Source organism: Rhamphochromis sp. 'chilingali', assembly GCF_963969265.1.
Source record: "Rhamphochromis sp. 'chilingali' genome assembly, chromosome: 11".
In the NCBI taxonomy this organism is placed as follows: Eukaryota; Metazoa; Chordata; class Actinopteri; order Cichliformes; family Cichlidae; genus Rhamphochromis; species Rhamphochromis sp. 'chilingali'.
Genome location: NC_137938.1, coordinates 31671035 through 31693731, shown reverse-complemented (window position 1 = coordinate 31693731; position 22697 = coordinate 31671035). Strand labels below are relative to the sequence as shown.

At 37.6% G+C, this 22697-nt stretch overlaps 1 protein-coding gene across 1 annotated transcript in view; it reads left to right on the top strand.

The window, feature by feature from the left end:
- Nucleotides 1-5912: 5912 nt before the first annotated feature.
- Nucleotides 5913-22697, top strand: part of LOC308406377 (semaphorin-7A) — a 41059-nt gene continuing 24274 nt past the window's right edge. Inside the window, exons 1-4 of the mRNA XM_080897358.1 lie at nt 5913-6166; nt 16232-16371; nt 19011-19073; nt 22530-22625. Of these exons, the coding sequence (XP_080753484.1) occupies nt 6088-6166; nt 16232-16371; nt 19011-19073; nt 22530-22625 (378 nt within the window). The 5' untranslated portion in view covers nt 5913-6087. The remainder of the gene's footprint in view (nt 6167-16231; nt 16372-19010; nt 19074-22529; nt 22626-22697) is intronic.

Genomic DNA, 22697 nt, shown 5'->3' with positions numbered 1-22697 from the left:
TAAATATTTAGGTCAAGGGCGTTTGTGTGTGCACTGTTCATTCTGTCATTTTATCTAGTTCTGCGGATTAGTGTCACTCAAATAATGCACTCTTTTTGTGTGTAAACTGAACCGTGTAGATGCACTACGCACAAAGCTTTATTATGCCATGAGAGAAGGATGTAGGTCTAAGGATGCAGCATCCACATGTTTGTCTATTATTTGATATCTTGTAAAAATGACTTTTCAGTGATATGTCATTAAAAGCCTACATTTAATTCTGGTGTGTATCCATGTACGATGATTTATTTGCAATGTTATTGAATTAGAGTGTTTAAAAAGCATCTTATCTCTGCCAGCAGATCTTTACCTGAAATTATTCTATTGTTGAAAAAATTGGCAGCTTTTAGCTTTTTTTACATAACGAAAGCGGTAAGTCTATTGTGAGAAATGGGTGTTTCAGTTTGATACAAAACGTAGCCTTGTTGCCTCACTGTAAGACCGCAAAGCTACAGCTGGCACTCAGCCACACAGATGTACATTTGTGTTTTTCTTTTCTGTGAAGTTGAATGATTATGTGTACAGAAGAATGCTGGTATGACTGCCTTTTATTTATTTATTTATTTTACTTTTTTTTCCAGAGCCACGTGTACCACATACAAAATTACAAATAATCTATTTAGTTAGACATTTACTGTCTTTTTCCTTCCTCCTTACCTGCATACATAATTTTTAATGCTGACTCTCTGTTCACAACACAATATTGTCCCTGAGTGTGAGATAAATGTTAAATAATGAACCCTCGTTTCACCTTAGCACTCTTCAGAGACTTGCAGTAAATTCACTGGACAGAAAATAATTTTGTTTGTCTAATGCAGTTGCCCAGAATAACCCAGAAAAATGGAGGACAAAAAATGATAATCACGTGTATGCGCAGAGATTTAAACCCTTTTGGATTACCTCTGCATGTCTCAATCTGTTATATAGGTCTGTCTGGCGGGTGCTATCCTCCAGCCCAGCTTGGCCCGTCATATTATCTATTTTAATACAACTATGTGCTCCCATTGGACAGAAAGCCAAAAAGGCAGATTAAAGTGGTGTTTATAAGTCACTCCCCTCATGACTGGCATGCTCACACCACTGAGAACACCGTGGTCTTTGCTCTTAGTTCGTTTCAGACTCCTCTATTTTTAATGTAACTATGGAAACATTTCTTTACAACATAAGGTGCATTTTAAATTTATGACGTTGGTATTTATTTGACACTACCCTTAGTGACACGGGAACAGGCTTAACACCCAGACCATCTAAACTACAACCAACTAACAAAAGTCTCAAAGCAGAGTACTGGTTTTTTATTATTATTGTTCTTTATTTTTATCTTCAAAGAGTGAAAAGTCAAGCTCCATTAATTTAGAAAACACTTTTATCATGATGTTTTGTTGGGGCTGATATTCTTAACTATTTCAGTTTTGATTTAAAATTGGCTTTGTACCCTTAACTGCTGTAATTTTCTCGTTTTATCAGGTGTGACTCAGTTTCAATTGTCCTAGTGTGGACATAAACGGTCTCTGCAGCCCTTTAGATAAAAGACCCTCAGAAAAGAAAAGAAAGAGAAAGAAAGAAAAGACCTCGCTGGCAGTATTACTCTAACTAAATTGAACATGATGCTACATTTTCAAACAGAAAAAGGTGGCTTAAGGCAGATAGCAGGCTTTTTTGATATGAATGAATTTCTAATATGATTACTCCTTATGATGATTGCATACTAGAAAAAATAGTAAAACTACATTGTATAACAAAATGCTGTTACCACAACCAGATATTTTACTGCAAGATTTGCTATTTCATTAGAAAATGAACAACAAAGCTTTATATGTAATACTGACATGCTCAATATGAATATTTTTTCAGGCTTTCTACACACGTTTCTTTAAAGAACTGTTAAAACATTGAGTGAGTAGCAGTCAAAACGCAGGCATCAGCTCTGTTTATTGATGTTTTGTCCATGTAACTCATAGCTTTTTTATGCTGCTGAAGTAAATTACTGTGCTGACTGTTTAGTCACAATTACTAACTCTGTTTGATCACTAAACTCTTAGATGTTCTTTTATTTTATGTTCTATCCTGGTCTTATCCCAGCGCAACACAGTTGAAAAATGTTGGTGGCACTATGAAAATAAAGTCAAGTGAGGGAATCACCAAAGCTTTCAGGCCTAATCCTCTTTAGGGCATCAAGACTTGTACCAAATCTCATCACAATCCATTCAATATTTTAGATTTCTCGCCACACTGGACTGACTGACATTACTGTGCTGTGGTGTGCAGGATTTTTATTTTACCTGCTCAAAGAACTAATGAGCAATGCTATCAGTAATAATACATTACAGAATTTTATGTCACTTTATTACTGTGATATGAAATAACCAAACAAGACTGAAAGTATTCAGTATTGCCTGTTTCCACTGTTATTCTGCAGTTACTCCTACTGCAGAATAGAATAACAAGCATACTGTTATTTACATCACTAATCTTTAAGTGTTTCGTAACACTCTCTAAATAACCATTTTGCATCATTTAGCTTGAGAACCTTTGAACTAAAAGGGAAGAATTAAATTAATTACAAAGAAGACATAGGCACATGCACATACTCACACAAGGTATTTGCTAATTTAATACTAATTTACATGAAACTTTAAGTTTTTCAGATCAAGTGCTTACTTTTAAAGCCCGATCATTATACCTATGTAAACAAGTGCTTAACTAGATTCATTTTAGTTGGTGAGTTTTATTTAATGGTAATAAAATATCTTTCAATAATTTTCATTTTATTTTAATTAAAAAAGATTTTAAATAATTAATAAGTTATTAAAATGTCACAGTCAGAAATCATTGTTTTTTACCACGACTACAAACTGTGTTGTTAACTGGTTGCTTCACACATTAATGGACTGGGACCCTTTGATGCAGATGACAGTGTTTGAAATATCTATGTGACAGTTTTAGGCTTGTTGTCTGTCCAACTATGGAGAAAACAAAATGAGCAAGCAAATTAATCATACTATCTGTTAAAGGTTAATTCATTATCATTAAATATCAGATTTATCTTGCTTCTGTAAATTGTGTTAACTGTAAACTGCAATTTGACAGAAAGACGGTCTTAAAACTGACAGGACAGCCTTGTTGTAATCCTTAGTTTTAAGTAATTCCCAAAAGGTTGATTCTGTTCAGCGTTTTCAATGAGAGAAACGTTTCCTCACTCTTCCAAGTGACTTCTTCAGTATTAGTTTGAATTAATGAAACCAAGACTAAAAACCCTGCTTTTGGCGCCATCTGGAGGTTGAACATTATACACCCAAATAAACGAGTACATGCATTATTTCATTGTTAAGCGAGGAGATTTGTTTAACAAACACATAAGGGTTTATTGTGTTAAATTGCTATTTGATCAGTAAGGAGTGAAAGCATAAAGAGTGGGAAACCAGTTAGCTAACTGTAATCTAGATACAGTGCATTACTGATACCAAAGCGGAACGCATGCCTCAAACAGACATTTTTTTCCCCTCCATGTCATACATGAATTGAGCCTCTGGATTTGCAAATATGTCTAGATTTGAATTGGTTTGTGGCATTTTCATGCAAAGCAAGATGATGTTGCCTAATTTGTATTATCTAGTTAAAGACTTCTTCCATGAATCCAGATCAAGACTGAGATCTGGATCAATTCCATAAAGTAATCACTTTGAGCTTGGGCCAAGCCCTACCTTTAGTAAATATTTCATGCAAATTTAACCTTAACTATTAACCTTAATCTTACAAAAATTGCTGGTGGATCCATTAAGGATAATAATAAGTAAACATACAGACCAAACACAGTACCGTACAATGCAAAATATGTTGCCATTTGATGGTAAGCTGTTGTGGCCTGAGTGTCCTAAGTTACGTATGTTGTGTACAGTCTATCTGAAATCTCCATATGCTTTTAATAACCATAAACATAAAAATAATAAATAAGTAACTAATCCACATATGGATCAGAATATATCCCCCATGTGCCCCTGTGTGAATTCAATTTTAAAAAAAAAGCCAATTATGAATGAGTGTGTAGTTGATCTTCCATTAACAAGTGAGGGTGACTCTCTGACTAAGCTCAAAGGCCTTGATTATAAGGGGTTACACAAGGAGACAGTAAAGGCCTTTGAAAGAAGTTAAAAATGGTAAATTGCCCCCCTAGTGGGCGGGATTTCAGAGGCTTGTTTCTTCCAGGATCCACCTGTGTGCCTCATAACGTGCTTTCTCAGTGAGGGAAACACAGGAATGCCTCTAATTTGTTTCTCAATGTGCTATCCTGCTGATTTCCCTCCAAGGAGCTCACTGCTCATAGAAATTTCTCACAGAAGCCCAGATGAAGGTTTAGATAGTGCCTACAGAGAACGATTTTATGAAAATGGAAGCATCTGTTTAGTTGCCTACACTAAGAGGCATTCACCATTAAGAGTGGTTCAGTTTTTCAAATTTGAGTCAATTAGCTTCCGTAATGCAAGCGCAGCAGAGTAAACCTGCTGATTCATTCTTATTCAGGCACTCAGGCAATTTATGGAGACATATTGATTAGATATTACAGTGAGGAAGTTGCTGAAATATCATCATTGGTTGATGGTAAAACTTGATATTTTTTCTGTTAAACTTCCAATCCCAGACATTTGGGGTCTCTCTGATGGTTGCTATGGGTTTCTGGGTATCTTGGGTAAAATATATCAATAGTGTCAAGGTTCGAGTTTTTGAGGAGGAGACAAACGACTGCATGGTCCTCAGTAGATGTCAAAATAGTGGTTTTTATTATACACATCTACATGTGGGGAAGATGAGCATCATAAACCTTTCAAAGCTGATCTCCCCCGAACAACCATGTCACAAGGCTTTTATTGCAATGATGACGTCAAATCACATGATAAGTATCAGTCAGTTGTCAGAACTCAAGAAGTTCTTCTTATATGGCCTCCAGATGTTTCCACTCAGTCCAGCACTCAGAGAAAACCAGTGTGTGCGGTGTGTATATCTATTCGTTTCGATTGTGAGTGTGTGTATGTCAAACAGGGAGCATGTCCTGAGACGCCCTCACAGTTCTCCATAAGTGTGTGCGTATCCTACATGACTATGTAGGTGCGTGTAGTGTGGACTTAAATGTGTGTACTCTGTGTAAGTGTATTCAATTGTTGTCCAAAACCAAATATGGGGTTGTCTTTAGTCGGCCTCAGTTTTGACAGCATTACATTGGAATGTGTGGGGAGTGTGTAGTGCATGTATCTGCAGACCTCTTATTATTGCTCAGTTTAACATAGATATAAATCAAAGATTATTCTGTCAACTGATTCGACAATGCTAAATGATTGATTAATGATAGTTCTGACTATAAACTGTCACCATAAGAATACAAAATAAAATATCTCTTGTCCACACTAGGCTTTTAAAGAAAACTCATTAAGTGAAAAATGCTGACTCTTTTGCAGAATTATCAACCTCAAGGAAATCCTCTGCAGACATGTAATGATCATGTTACAATGCCTATAGGTGCATAATAGACTGGAATTAAAATTAGGTTGCTTATGATTAAGGACGTTTGAATAATTTAGTTTGCCATATATTTAATTGGCATTAGAACATTTTCAAGGCTGTACGATGACACAAATGTGCATTATACCTTTAAGAGATACCGTGTACGATTCAAAATATCTATGAAAATCATTTTTTATCAGCAACAGGTATAATGTGTAATGCCTACACGCGCCAGCTGTAAAGCAAAAGCGACGTGTTTGCGCTCGTTTTTGCACTCCGAGTTTTCATTCCAGCGCCCCTGCTGAAAGGCTGCGCTCCCCCCTGTGCCTTTTGTTTCTGAGGTGGAGCCTGATACCCCGACTTTACCAAACTGAATTGCCGGCGAAACAGACGGACAAGACAGGACCGGAACCAGCAGTCGTTCTCACGGCTCTGGGACGTGGCATATCTGGGGGGTCAGGCGGCTGCAAGGAAGAAGAAGGGTTTGGGGGAGCGCTTCGCACGGTTTAGTTAATTTCACAATCGACTTCACGCTACAGAGTGACGGGAAAGATGAATTATTTCGTACTGCTGTCGCTTTTCGCCACGGTTATCGTCGGAAAGTCACCTCGGCTGAAATTTGTTCTGCGTGGTAAGTAACTGCTGTAACCTTCATATATCGTGATGTTCTAATACATGCAGCAAATTATTTTTAGGAGTCAAGAATGTTTTGTGTTCTTATTTTGTGTACGGAATGAATGAGTGAATACTTGCACTGCTGGAGAGATGGACGGATGAGTGGATGGAGGGATGAGCAAATGTGAGTTATGTCATGGGGTAATGCACCCGTTTTTCAGTACTTCCTATTATCTTTTGTTTTCCTTTAATTGAAAAAAAAAAAAAAACCCTGCACACATAAAGCCAATAAAAACAGGGCTACCTCTGGATTAATCTCTGAAAACACCCCCTCCCCCCCGATGTCCAAGTAGTAAATTACGCGCTCCGCCGTTCAGGCCCTGCACACATGTCCCCGGGCTATAATAAGACGAGCACCAAGAAGAAAGCGATTTTTTTTCCTGTATAAATCTCAGTTTTAACAACTGTTAATCTAATGTAGGCCTACTGAAATCAGTTTCTTTGTGTTACCATTTTTTCAGGTTTCTCCGTGAGCACGGTCTGTCCAATCTGTATAAATTGGATATAATTTGTGCAACTCGTGCCTTTCTATCCGTCTTTTTGCCAACTTGTGTGTTCCGTTTATCTCAGAGCATTACAAGTTAGCGGTGTGTTCGTGTCTAGTTTGCATAGACTCTTATTGTAGTGGCTGTCCCTCCATATCTTCACATCTTCCGGACGCACAGAGCGGAATAAAACCACAAGTGCTTAAAAGCAATATTTCCTCTGCCAAGAGGGGGAACATGGCGCCTTTCCCCCCCTAACGCACGTCAAGGCTGTACCCTTTAAACACCCGTCTGCCACCGCCGAAAAACATCATTACTGTGAAATATGACTCTTTGGAGGTTGGCACAGTCACTGTGCCTCCCGCGTCCTTGCGGAGCTGCAATGCGGGACACGGCAGCTGCTTCACACTGCAGAGGAAGGGTCCTATTCAGTGAAAAAGAGAACTGCTTTAGTGTAGCAGACAAAATAAATAAATATATCCTATATGTGTACACATGTACAGAAAAGCCAAGATGAGGACAGGGAGTGTGGAGCAACGAATGGAAAATTCCAACCCGCCTCCTTGTTATCTATTCCACTCACGCCTTTTTACACCTCACACAGTCCTCTAATATATTCAACAATCAATAGAGATGGGTGCTGTGCGTCAAGGTATTGGTATCTCTAACCCTCCCCGCGGATGTACAAAACGCACAAGATGACGGCCTGGACGTGCGTGTCATATCAATCAAATTCATTGTTACGCAATTTCAGGGTTAGCAATGAACGCCTATCCTTAGGACACACAAATCCAGAGACACACACAATTACACATGGAACACTGTCAGAGGAAATCCATCAAAGGCGCAGTCTGAAGCTTCAGCACCTCGGACAGCTCCGAGGTGCTCTAATGGTGAAAATATTCTCATTTTGTAGGCGTTTGCCAAATGAGGACATTAAACAGGGTTTCATACCTTCACAGAGTTGTTTGAAGGTTATAATCTTTCTTTTTCTTTTTTCTTTTTATAGATTAAAATAGTATTTCCTTTAGTGGTTAAGATAGGAGCTGGTGCTTTTGATTACGATATTATAGAAGCAAGGGTTGGAATTACTTTGCATTCATTTGGTATAGACTACACCTTTGTCCAAGTCCATTACAATAAGTGCATTCAAGCTAAGCACAGCAAGCTTTCATCCAAACTGTAAATATCTTCCCCCCCCCCCCCCCCCCCCCCCCCAAATGACAAAGAGGATGCAGGTACAATACATTTGAATTTTATGGTGGTCATAATTTTAAGTTGTGGTTTTTAGAGTCTTGACCCTAATTAATTTAATTTGGCTACACATTTTCGATATCCATATCTCAGTATGAATCAAAGCAATGCTACTGCCCAATAAAATACAGCACCCAGAAGGATCTTTAGGCCGAAGAATGGTAAATAAATGGTAAATGGCCTGCATTTGAATAGCGCTTTTCTAGTCCCTAAGGACCCCAAAGCGCTTCACACTACATTCAGTCATTCACCCATTCACACACACATCCACACACTCTTAAGTAAAGTTAAGAAACACCTCTTTAGAACAGTCACTAAAATCAGTCAGTCGATATGTTCTCCATTGTTCTCTTTCTCTTTTTTGTGTGGATGTGTGGACTACCAAGGATGATACAGAGAATTAAACGACTAATAAATCATCATATCCAGTGCAATTATAGTATAACTTACATGTTTTTTTGCAGAGTGCTGTAAGATGTTAATATGCCAACTGTGTGAAAAATAATTGGATTGCTTTTTTACTTAAGAGTGGTCTTTCTGACTAGCTGATGATTCTAAATTGAGGAGTCACTCTATGTTTTCCTCTGTTTTTAACAACAACTACTAACAAGTTAAAATGATCAAATTAAAGGCCAGTTTAACCAAAGCAGCTGGCTGAAATATGCCAAAAAACAAAGCAGAGGGAAATTGCAGAGTAGCATGATAATGCTTTGTGAGCTGTACATAAAAACTACAGTTTATTAGGTAGACCTTGCTCGTACAGGGTTGGACACTGTTTTCTCTAAGCATAGATTCAACAAGGTGTTGGAAACATTCCTGGACATGCAAAGGAACAATAGGAAGGCTGTTGCCTTTAAATGATTCTAAATAGATTGTAAGGGGTCCAAGGTGCACCAAGAACATATGCTCAAGAAAGTGACACCACCATCAGCAGCCTCAAATGTTAATATTAGACAGGATGATGGTGGTTGTGGTGTAATGGTACTTTTAAGGTTTCATGTTGTTTATGCCAAATTCTGACCCTGTCATGGTCCTGCATCATTGCCTATTATTTTGAACTAATTTACTGTGTCATTTCTGTTTATTGATAAATATGTTCTGTTTCATTCTTAGTTTGCTTATTGTTGAAGTTTCCATCTTGTGTATGTCTTTGTTCTTTTGAGCCTCAAACCATTATTTCCAAATTATATTAGAGTTTATTTTTTGTCCTCAGTATTTCTTGTAACATCTTGTCATCTCCCCTAGGTTTGGTTATGGTTCTCACTTTCTGTTTTATTTTGGTTGTTCCTTGTTTCTAGTGTCTTTTGTTGGGTTAATTCCCCTCATGTCTCATTGTCTTTCATTATTAACACCTGCGTCTCATAACCCAGCTGTGTTCACTTTCCTTAACTGCTCTCTTTTTGCTCATTTTTTGTCTGCACTTAACCTGCACTTGTGTGCTCCCTGTAAACTCTGGATTCTATTTTCCCTTGCAGATTTTGTATTTTTTTTTGGAATTTTTCAACTACCTTATCAAATGTCACTATTTGGGTCCCAATTCCACACTTCATGATAGCTGTTAGTTTAACTTCCTGTTACCTTCCTGCATTCTGACCATCCTCCTCTGACATTAAAAAGGAATCTTTGTCCAGAGAACTGCAGCTCACTGGATATTTTCTTCTTTTTTGGACCTTTCTCTATAAACCCTAGAGATGGTTGTGTGGGAAAGTCCCAGTAGATCAGAATTTTCTTAGATATTTAGACCAGCGCATCTGGGATAAACAAAAATGCCATGTTCTTCCCAATTATGATGCTCAGCTTCAGCAGGCATCGTGGCCATGTGCATTGAGTCACTGCCATGTGATTGGCTGATTGGATTATGAGCAGTGAACAGGTGTACCCACTCATTAGTGTGTAATGCATTAGTGAGTGTACAGCACATTACACATAGAGATTTAAGCCAGATATTTATGTAGAATAGTCATAACAGCAGCTTTAATATCATATCAGTAAAGCAGAAACCATCAATATTCACCCACTGTTTTGTTTGCACTTTTTTGTTTAATTGGGGAAAAACTGTTCTGTTCTCCTCACTTCCTTAAGGGACTGAAACATAATAAGGATTTGGAATAAGGTTAACAATAGTTGTTGTTTTTTTTAAAGCAAGCTTAAGCCATGCTTTCCTTTATATTGTGTGTACATACCTAATGAGTGACAGTCACATTTGGCAATTACATAAAATGCATATATTGGCAAAGTAGGACAAACAGAGAAATCAAGAGAGAGGAAGACAGCCAGCAGCAAAAGAGAGTGAACACAGAAAGATAATTTTAAAGAAACACCCTGAGAGAGAGGAACAGCTCCTCCTCTCAAATATAATTTGACATGTACAGCATCTTAAATATCAGACAATTTCCCAGAAGTTCAGCGATCTTTTGTGTTGACCTTTCTCTTGGAGACTTAAACACATCAATACAAAATACTCTTGAACTATGAGTCTTATGGATATTCTCTTGTCATGTTAATAATGTGAGACGTTGAGATCCACCTTTTAAAAAAAACTGAATTAAAAGCTTTTATGCAAGTAAAAACAAACAAACAAACAAACAAAAAGCAGCAAACAGAAAAGCTTCAAAAGATCCCTTACCTTGACTCTGCTGCTATCTGTCTTGCTAATTTTAAGACGCTGTTAAATAAACAACTGTGTTCTACTCTTCTTTAATGTGCACATTTTAGTGCAAATAGAACTTAGCTTCTTTAAAAGTGACTCACTAATATGAAAAAAAAAAGTATTACATGCTCCTCCAAGAAGTTAAGTCTTCAGCCACTGAGTTTAATGAAGCTTTTTTTAAGCAACCAGCTAAAAAGGTTGTTTTTCTTAGTTCCTGGAAAGCTGACCTTTTGAAAATTCACGACTTCCAACCAGTAGTAATGATTAAGTGTCTGAGTAAAGAAAAAGGAAAGATACACACTGACACAGAACAGCAGAGAACATTTAGGAGCTCAGATTACACCCAGATGTGTCTGGCTCTTTGAAAAATTCTGTGGAGACATGGAAAAAGATGCTGTTAATATGAATGCACAATATGTTCCTACGCTCTGCTTTTGCTCTCGAGGCAGGCCACAGACACTCATATTCAAAAATGTTTTCTAATAAAGGATAGGTGGGGGAGGAGACTACCTGTAGTATAATTATGTTAACCCCTTAATGTCTAGTGTATCGTGTTTAATACATTAGTTTTGGTGGGCTTTTGAGACGTCTGCATCATTAGTGTAATTAAAAAAATTGTACAATACAATTTTATTCAATAAACAGAAAAAAAGAAGCTAAGTGTAGTGAATATGGTGCAAATTCATGTTCTCAATTATTATATACTTTGTATATTTGCCTTCCAAAGAACTTTTTGTGTGACAATATCTCCATCAAATGTTATAACACAACCCACGAATAAGGTGCAAGTACCCTGTACTTACATGCATTTTCCAGGCAAAAACTCAGGTTTTTGCAGGAAACAGTGAAACAATTACACTGTAAAACCTACAATAAAGGCGCAAATACCCTACTTGCATGCAATTTGCGAGCAACAAGGTGCAAGTAACCTGTACTTATGTGCGATTTGCAGGCCACAAATCAGGTTTTTGCAAGACACAATGAAACAAGTACACTGTAAGTACCCTGTTCTTTCTGGGGTGTGGGACGTGTTCGAGAGCGACTAAGGTGCATGAAATTTGCAGGCAACAAGGCGCTAGTACAACGTACTTATGTGTAATTTGCAGGCAACAATTGAGGTTTTTGCAGGATACAATTACGCTGTAAGTAACATGCATTTTCTGGGGTTCAGGCCTTACTACGGAGTCACTTAATCTTGTCTAATTTCCAGGTATTTTACAGGGAAAGAGTGTGAGGTTGAGCATTTTTATAAATCTTACTTTATGTGCATTTTTTGTGATTTTGCCTGCAGCTTGGTTGGCAGTGATGAAGCCCAAATTGGGCAGGCCGCTGTTACCGTTGCTCTTAGTTTAATTCTGCAAGTACACAGTTAGATTTCACACCTACATCTCTGAGGGCCATGCATCTTTAGACTGTCTAGATTAGGAGAAAAAAAAAGGTGAAGGTCAGATTGAGTGCAGAGATGTAGACACGTAACCAGGGTAAAAGTCATTATACAGAAATAGGAGAGGGATGTTAGTATCCCAGATGCGACCTCGTCTGACCATGGGAAGTGGAATGACAAGAGGTTGTGACCAGCCCGTCCACCAACAAGGGAAGGCCAAGTCTTAACCACGGCCTCTCCCCAAAGTTTTTACCAATTAGATGAACCCACAATTCAATATATAATCCTGTGTAATGATAAGTTAGGTTTTCACTTTCAGGAAGTCGGCTACAGCTAACTGCTTGTAGACTGTGGTTTTCTGCCAGAGGGGGAATCCATGTACATGTTTAAGTATTTATCTGCTTGAGGCAAATAAATACTTAAAGACTGAATTGAGACTACCTCCCACTTTTATCTCAGAAAAAAAAAGAATCCTCAACAAGAGATGCAAATTGTACTTTAAATTATTTTAAATATCATAGCAGCCTAAGTAACTACTGCTTAAGTAATTTTCTGCATAATTTCACTATTCAACTGACTTCATATATTACCTATAAAACAGTAATAATCACTTTTCTCCATTTACTATTGGAAATTATACTTTGTTACGTACAGTCAAACTTTGGAGAGCATAGGCATCATCTGAGCATATAAACAATACTTACACTCAGAACAACCATGGAATTCACAAGTATTTTTCTTTTCAACTTGGAAAATGTCTTTTACTTTGTGACTAAATGTCCAAATCTTTCCTCTGACTGTCAGCATATTTTTGCAGAATCTCCCCAATTAGTAGAAAAGCAGACCAAAACTTTCTCAAGTGATTCCCAACTGTACGGACAAAAACTTAAGATTAAAAATAAATCTTTTTCATTATCATTTGGAGACCCAAAAAGTACAATGTGCAAGGCTAAATCATATATTTTATTTTGGCTTTTACAAACAAGCCATTACTACTACACTTACTGGCCACTTCATTAGGTTTACCTTGCTAGTACCTTGCTGGGCCCCCTTTTTCCTTCAGAACTGCCTTAATGATTCGTAGTATAGTTTTAACATGGAAACATTCCTCAGATATTTGTTCACCATATTGACATGATGGTATTACACAATTGCTGCAGACTTGTCATCTCCACATCCATGATGCAAATATCCAATTCCACTACATCCAAAAGGTGCTTTATTGGATTGGACTTGGTGGATGTCATTTAAATTCAATTCAATTCAATTTTATTTATACAACACAAATCACAACAACAGTCACCTCAAGGCGCTTTATATTGAAAGATTTAAATATAACACCATAATTCTTAGCGCTTCACATAATATGAACCCAATAAGATAGTGTGGATAGTATGTGGTTTAAACTGGGACTTAAGCCTTGTTATTAGATGGAACATAACATGTAATAATAAATATTGCATATTCTTATGATAATATTTAAAATATATATGTATATTTTTGTACATCAATCCAATACAGCAAAGAGAAGATTAACACATTCAGATCTGTGAGGGTCACTGGATTTGTGACTGGTTAAATCCATAAAACAGATCCAGCCTGTGTAAATATTATTTGTCATATGGTATTAAAAAAAAACACTTCAAAAACCTTAGAAACACTGCTCTGATGTATTGTAATGCATGATTATATATAAGGTCCAATTACTTATTTATTTTTTTAATCAAGCAAAGACGTGCCCACAGTTTTGGCACTGTACTCTCAGGGGAAACATTTTAGACCATTAGCTAAGGAAAACCACACTTAACTGAAAACTGATAAAGCTACTGTTCTGTTTTATGGTATATTCAGATTATGCCACGTAATAATCAGGAGGAAAACAACTCTGAGAGATTAATTATTGTTTTAGATCTTCTACACTCTTTATTCTTGTGGGGTGCAAAGTGACCTTCAACAACAACGGCTACGCTGCTAATAGGAAATGACATCATCTGACTGGTGGCTTTCATAAAAAACAAAATAAAATAATAAAATTGTTGTGCTGAGTAGAGAAAGCTGGGTTTACTGAAACAGTGTCTCAGATGTGGACCAAAGGTTCCTAATTTTACATTTTTGGAAGTCCCCATATTAGAGAAGAGGATTAGGGCCACTGCATGTGGTAAAGCTGTATTTGGGTGAACACCTTTCAATTTTATTCTGATTTTTTTTTTTTAAATGTTTGCTGTTGTCCAATCCAAGAAGCTTAACTGTTTTTTCCTCTTTCGAAAAAAGAGTGAAGTAACATAGCCTTAGGAACCCGTTTTGCTTCTGTTAACTGCTAAAGCAAATATTCATACAAATCTATTGTGTTTATTCAAATCTGCATGCTCTTATGTCTGCCTTAAGACTATCACTGTGAAACTATACTCTAGTTTCTCTATAGCCCACTTCTTTGTATGTTTCTCACTTCCTTGTGAAGTACCAGGCTCATCAAGTAGATTACTACCAATAAAAGCGGCCGCTGTTTCCATAGAAACTTGCCAGCAACCTGTATTGCTACCACTCACCACTACTGCATCCTGGTTCCTGCTATCAAACTCGATGTCTCTTTCACTTCAGGGATAAAAAGAACATCTAGTCTCTCAGAAGCATTTATGGGGGCATGATAGTTTTTGATGTAAAGCTTTCAGAGGTTTTTCTGAAGTATCTTTTAAGCAAATAAAATGTTGAAATATCTCCTGGAGCAAAGACTAATCAAAATGAAAAAGGATGGCTGCATGAGATGTTTTATACTCTAATATTTTGGTTCCATAGCATTCACTATCAGACACAGCTTTTAAGAACTCCGGAAAATCATTTGGTGCCATTCTTTATTTAAATTTGTCTTTTAACTAGTGGGTGCGGTTTTAATCTATTTCTAAACACAGGCACAGTTGCAGTGTAGGTAAGTGTGAGTCTGATTGGATCTGTGATTCAGAGATGCCCAAATGTACTTTTGATTCAACCAACAATCTGTGATAGGATTTGCCCACATGATTATTCTGGAGATTTCTGTGCTCCCACCAGATGCCCTTTTCCTCTGACACATAAGCAGGGTTGACTCACTGTTTAATGTAAAACCACAAAGGGCAGTACTACTGGATCAAGTGCTTTGATAAATCAAAGCATTCTTAGACAGTACTTTCTAAACTACTTTCTTGAGCTTTTGTTGCTGTTTTTGACCTTACAATAATACATTTTTCTATTGATTTCTTATGAATTGGAAACAGCTTTTAAAGTATGATTTGAAAAATCTACATCTCCTTACTTCTCTTTTTTATTCTTAATTATTTTGTAGTAGCTGTGGTATTTTAATAGTTCACAGGTAAAAAGACACACATAAGGAGGAAGGTCCAGAATTAAAAGTTGAATGTTTTCACACAAAAATCCAAGAAAAACATGAAATCAACCTTATAAGAGTTCTGCAAAGAAAACAGAAAGGGGAAGAAACTTTGAATGTGGCGTGGGTGTTTGTGCCAGATGGGTTGGTTTGACTTTTTCAGAAACTGCTGATACAGTTGAACCTTATTTCTCTAGGGGTTTACAGAGAATGGTGTGAGGGAGAAAATACCCAGTGAGCAGCAGTTTTATGGTGTTGTCTTGCTGTTGTCAGAGGAGAATGGTTAGACTGCTCAAAGCTGAAAGGAAGGTAACATTAACTCAAGTAACCACTCGTTACAGCCAAGGTATACAGACGAACATAGTTAAATACACAATAAAGCAGAGTGACACTGGGTTCCCTGTTCTCAGCTAAACCCAAAAACTGAGGCAACAAATTTGACAGGCTCAGTAGAATTAGATGTTATTTCAAATTTGCCTATTACCCGACTATTGTCTATCCCTTTATGACCACAGTGTGCCCATATACGCTATGATGAATTAAGGCCTTCCTTTGAAGGTAAAAGGAAATACAACGGGTAAACAAGAGGTGCACAAAACTGTACTACTGAATAATAACCAAGCATTAACCAAGCAAGAAAGGAGAGGAAATGATGGACAGCAGTAATAAGAATTCAAAAGCTTGACAAATATGTTTATAGCAGTAGGAACGGATTTTATTAAAAACTGAAATGTTTGCTGCTGTCATTGTTTTTTTGTTTTTTTTTTAATCTTTTACCACAGGGAGCATTTTAATTGTACATGTTAAAACATAAATTTTCATAACAAAAACAACAATGTACTCTGACAAAGCTCTCATTTGTTGGCTCATCCCTTTTATTTGTCCCTCAGAGCCCTCCAGGTTCCATTTCAACAGACCAGAGAACTATATCAGCATGTACCACCAGGAAGGGAGTGACACCCTTTACGTAGGCGGCAAGGCAATGCTCTACATGTTGACGTTCACATACAGAGGGGTTCGTGACCTGCAGGTACTGTTTGCTTTTAGCTGATTTTTCTGACTTATACCCAGGTGATTAAATAAAGTGGTTCTTTTAGGATGGTGTATTATTATGTATATTTTATTTATCTATTTTATTTTAGATATGGAACTGTAAAGTAAATATAAATGATAAGACAAACTGCCACATAAATACTTCCAAACCTTGACCCTGTCCACCACCTTCATAAGCCACTTCAGCAACTGAGTTTGGACGTGATGTCATTAAAAGTTGTATGACTCACAGCAGAATATTGATCTAAGTAGAGATTTAATTAGGGAGACTGATTCTAAATACCTCTATCCAGACCTTTAAGCCAAATGAAGAATCATTTTTTTTCCACAGCCAAAAATTAGAGACATTCTGCACCAGTTAGTGGGCAGCCTCCAGGTGTGAACAGGGAAGTCAATGTTAGCACAGACCTGCCAGTCTACTCTGGATAGAATAGGAGTGAGCTATTAAAATTTGTTTAGTCACTTTGGAACATTTTCTTTACACATCTACTCTAGCAGATAGTGAGCTTAACTTTGCATAAAGACTCAAGAAGTGGAAAACAGGGGTGTCTGACCTTTTTTATGATAAATTCTTAATGGACAACTGTGTATTTATTCTTAAAATCCCTGGTTTCAATTTTTTGGAATGAATGAAGGTCTAATTAATGAACTGCTTTACCAAAGTTGTCAGGAGGTGGACATTATTGCATGGTATTATTTTATAAGGTAGCATATGAGATTTGTTGAAGAAATCTGTTTGTGGTACTAGTAAGCATTACATGATGTGTTTATTGTGTTTCTTGGAAAATGAACTGTATTTGGCACTGGGAATTAAATGTAACCAGAATTCCTATACCTGCTGAAAATAGACACCCTGTAAATGCATTTTAATTCACAAAAGTCTCTTGCTTTTGAAAGTATGGCTAACCCTCTTACTGTTTGATATGAGCTGTGGGATGAAAACAAATATAGCTGCTATCCTGCTGTGAGGATGACACAGAGAGCCAAAGAGGGCAGAGAGAGAGAGAGATCACTAGTCTGCTGCTGGCCCATTAAAGCAAATCTAGTCAAGACCAAGGCAGTTAGGTCAGGCATACATTCATTTCTTTCTATGAGGATAGAAAACATAATTCACTGAGCTAATAAGGTGAGGATACTGTAGGCACGAGATTACACTGTGTGCACTACAGCATAAACACTGACTAGCCAAGCAAATTGAAATTGACTGTAAACTCAAATAGTTTGCTAAAAATAAATATGTCCTACTTTTTGGAATGATCGAAGGCTTATTTGGTGGTTGTGACTCAGAGAGAGGTGATGTATTTGGCAATTAGGAGATGCTTTCAAGTGAAATGGTGTGTTTCTACGTTTATTTTCACAGTAAGTGACAGTTTGACAGGATGAGTTACATGCAGTGCAGCTTAGAGGAGTTGTCATGTCAGTGTGTGGAGAGAGAGAAGAGAGGACCCAAATGCAGGCTGGTGAAGGATGCGGACGGTGTTTATTACAAACACGAGAAAAACAGAACATAAGACACTGAGTGAGTGAGTGAGTGGTGAGTGAGTGAGTGAGTGAGATGAGCTGACCTGGAAGCACGCAAGAGATTGACGATGACAAGACAATGAACAGAGGGAAACTGAGGGCTTAAATACACTGATGATAAAAAACAGGTGAGAACACAGCTGAACTAAGTCTGACTAATAACACAGGAAGCAGAAATGAACATAATGCACACAGACAAAAACCTAACACAATAAAACAGGAAACAGGGATGGAAAACTAAATGGTGACAAAGAGTATAGACAGAAGAAAATAAATGCCTAAGAGCATTATACATCAAATCTTAATATCACTGACACAGAATGAAACAGTGAGGGATTGTTTATTGAGATTCAACACTTGTAGAGTCAGACATTTGTGGTAAAAGGTCAAAAAACCCAGTTATTTACTTTGCAATGAAGAACCAAAGCTTGTTTGACAGATACAATGCACAAGCATTTTTTTCAAAAGGATAATTTTGCTATGCAACTTAACACTGCTCATTCGTGGAAGGACTGTCCCAGGTAAGAGTGGAGGAATTACACTACACAGTCGACCTCCGCACTATTCCTGGATTCTTCTGTAGAGCGTAACTCCAAATTAGTCAGGGAATATTCAACAATCACCATGCATACCGGGAGTTGACTGTTGGTCATTTGTCCAATAAGGTTAGTATGACTTACAATGTACAGTAAGTGTAGCGATTGTAAATTGTTTAAATTAATGCATATAAAATATGCACTGGTATCGTTTTAGATGGTCCACAACTTGCCAATTCAAAGCAGAGAATTGAGCTAAAACATTTTCATTGTTGTAAAACAGTGTACTTTACCCTGAGAATGTTCCTTTCAAATTCATGGCCATTTCTGTAGGGCTGTTGAAGGATATTCTGTGAAAATGTGGAAGCAAGGTAAGGAAGACGAGGACTCCAAAGTGAAGCTGTCAAGTAATAAAGTGACTCTTGAAGGCACTGAAAAGCCGTAGTGTCATATAATATTGTGTGTATTGTATTTTAGAAGCTCCAGCCAGCTCAGTGCATGCTGAAACAGAGAATATTGAAGTAAGTTGGCACAAACTAAACAATCACTCCTCCCACAGATCCCAGCGGTATCGGATCAGACTGCAATTGATACCTGCAAGGCAAAGGCTGCACCACTCGAGGTAGAAAGTCCTCTTCACCGTCAGCACCTCCATCACTTCAGCAACACCCCTCATCCATAATTGATATCATCCTCTTTCTTATTACCATCATCATTATTATCATCCGCAGCAAGGTTTGTGTCCAATGTCAGAATGTTCACGTCTGACTTTTCAATTCAATTATTCACATAAAGCTTATGTTAAATCTTAAGAACTTAAGACACCAAATAATTCAAATGAGCATTGTAAAAACATGCACTAACAAACAACAGCATAGAAAATGATAATCCATGCAGATGAGATAAAATTACACAGGAGACACTGTCACCTCGATAAACAAACACTGTGCAGCTGAGTGAGCAGTGGATAATTACATTGAATAATTTGTGACTCCACAGAGAAAATGAGAGAAAAGCAGTATTAAAACAAAAAAGTGGCAAGATAAATCTTCAATTGAGAGTTTAAATACTCTGAGAATAAGACACAATACGTTCCATTAAATACTGAGGGTCAAAATCTGCATTTGTTAAGTAAAGGAAATAAGGGGATTATAAACCTTAAGTTGAATACTTACACCACCTACACCTACCAGCTTTCATTATGCAGGCAATGTAAAGGTCAACGTATAGTTTTGGGACTATGATGCCACAAGAGTCCATGTGCTGTACAAAGAAATAATTCAATTCCTGCTGCATGGAAGCACTATAATACCAGAGCAGACAGAGGAAGTCTCTCAATTCAATATTTTATGGAACAATAATTAAATAAGTTGTGAATTCAGTTCAATGCAGTTGTGTTTATGAAGTATACATTCACAACACCACTTATGAGCAACCACTTGTGAGTGGTGACAAGTAAGCTGCCATGCAGTGGTGGTGTGCAAATGTTAAGATGCTGAAAAGGAGGAATAGAAAAGAAATGCTCAGTATTCACTGGAAGTCACCAGAAGCCTGAGCCTACAGTAGCATAACTAAGGCCCCGGTCAAAGAGGTCTAGAGAGAAAAGGAGGAATAGAAAAGAAATGCTCAGTATTCACTGGAAGTCACCAGAAGCCTGAGCCTACAGTAGCATAACTAAGGCCCCGGTCAAAGAGGTCTAGAGAGAGGCACCCACCAGCTCGGTGAAAACCCATTGCAACTGGTTGCAGGAGGTAACTGGCAGTCTCTGTGAAATCAACTGCTAAAGCCCCATTCACACAGGCCTATAAACCAATCAGTGACCCACTTTAAGCAATCACTAGGGAAAAGCGTGTATTACATAGGTGGTTGGTGATTGGTTGGTAGGGGTTGCTGGCAGTTGCTAGTTTAAAACTTGTCACAACGAGATATAAATTGTTGCACCAAAAATGTCCTTGCACTAGCTTTGTGCAGTAGCAGATTGCTGCAGATGCCCTTACTATAGATGGGAGAAGTTTACATGTCTGCAAACACTGCCAAATTACTCACCAGGTTCCAGTGAAACTGTGAAAAGTGTGACTCAAGCTAGAGATCTACTGGCTTCAAAAAGTTTTTGAAACGTGTTGGTTGCAGTGGCAAGGCACACTGTTAAGTTTGAAGGCAAATGTGCTCCACTTCTGATTTCTGTAGTGAAGCTGTAAGTGAAACTTAAAGAAGCTTCACTATAGCCCAGAAAATAAATGGCCAATATTTACAGACGAGTCAGTGTTTTCCATGCAAACCATTTGTGACCCCAGCAATCTGCTAACAACCAAAGAAATCACAACAAGCGCTTTGGTTCAGCACCTCTTACATTCTTTCCCTAGATGAGATAAATAGAAGGTAAATTACAAATTCTATAGTGATTACTCTGTGCAAAAATGCACTTCTGAATGTATCTGATGGTAACATTTAGTCAGCCTAGAATTCTACTAAAGCAAAAAATTACCCTTCATATCACAAGGCAAAAACCGATAACAAAAAGATGTAGCTGAAGTTATGGCACAGAAGAAAGGGCAACCAGAGCTAAAGCTTACAGAAAGTCTGATAATGACAGATGGTGGAGAATGAAATACCCTGAGTCATGCAGCAAAACCTTGTCCCATGAAGGACAAGAGGCCAAATTTTCAGTAATTCACAACCACTGAGTGTGTGAAAAACAAGTGAGATGAAGGTTGAAAGTTATCCGTAGGTAGCAGACTGAGTGTAATTTCACAGACTGATCGCATATCCGAGAAGGTTTTAAAGAGTCTGTCCAATTCAACATCAGTCATCAGCACAGTCATTTTACAAAAGCTATGCACAATAAATACACACAACAACAGAAACAAACCATATTGAACACAACAAGAAGAAACTAAAACTTTTTTGACACTGTTCTGAATGGGACAGCTACAAAGAAATTTTCTGCATGTTGAAATGTTCTGATTTTAAACTTGAATCTACCAAACCCAAGGACAGCCACTCATTCCATAAAGTAGTTTAATGATGTGGTTTGTGCCTCTGGAGGAGCTTTGTTAGTTCTGAAGAAATGACTCACTTCCCATCAGTTAGTATAGCATGGCTTGGGGACTCTGATATGTGAAGAATGGTTGGTAGTTTACTCAAAAGTACCTCTTGCTTGCTTCTTGAGGAACAAAAACTTGCTTGTTCCTCCGCCAGATAGCTTATAGCATTTCAGGCATGTAACTTGACATTTAAACTCACTTACTTTGACTTCACTCCTGCATTTTAGCCTGAACAACTGAAAATCACTGCCGAAAGTAGAACAGAAGAATAGAAACTTGCATACGCTCAGTGAAAACCAAACATAAATAAATAAATAAATGTCAGCCCACACTATTGCCTACCCAACCACCTACATATCCACCTACTCACACTCACACAAGCTCTGGCCCCAGTCTTTGGATTTTGCGATGCACCTTCACTGTCTCCAGAGACCCATTTGGATTTGTGATAGATTGCTTACGAAAAAAATACACATCTCATTTTTTATTAAACGCACATTCCAACAAACATCTATTAATTGTGAGGATACTAAGAATATATTTTCATCTTCCACCTAGCAGTGGATTTGGGATAGGAGTCTGTTTTTTGTGCTTAGTAAATAAGTCATGCATATGGAATATTGCAATGATGTACTGCAGGTTTAAGCCTCCTGAGTGCTGTCTGCCAAAAATGTTTGGCGCATGAATGGCTTCCAATTTTTCTTAAATCTCTTTTGGTAATCCACTCTTTCTCTCATAATCTGCCGTGTGTTGTGCTCTTGCTTTGTCTCTCAAGCCCTCTATTCCACATTGGGCTCTTTCCCTGTTTGCTTTTTCAGTCCCTTGGTGTGTTTTTTTTGTTGTCTTTCTCCCTTTGTGCTGTACCTTTCTCTCTAATCTCTTTTTCACATACTCTCCTCTGTTTTCCCTTTCTCATTTTAATCTGTAATCCCTCTACCTATCTGCACTTCTTCCCATTTTCATCTTGCTTCTGAATCATTTTCTGCCTTTGTCTATGTCTGTTTATCTCACTCATGTGCCTTTTTCTCTAACAGCTGGAGTGTGATAATTTCATCACAGTCATTCAGAAAGTAAATGACACATTCATAGTATGTGGGACAAATGCTGGAAACCCCAGGTGCTGGATGCTGGTAAGAGATTTCTTTAAGTACGTGTGCTTCCCTTTGTAGTGATGTGAGTGCTTCACTTAGAGTCTAAGTAAT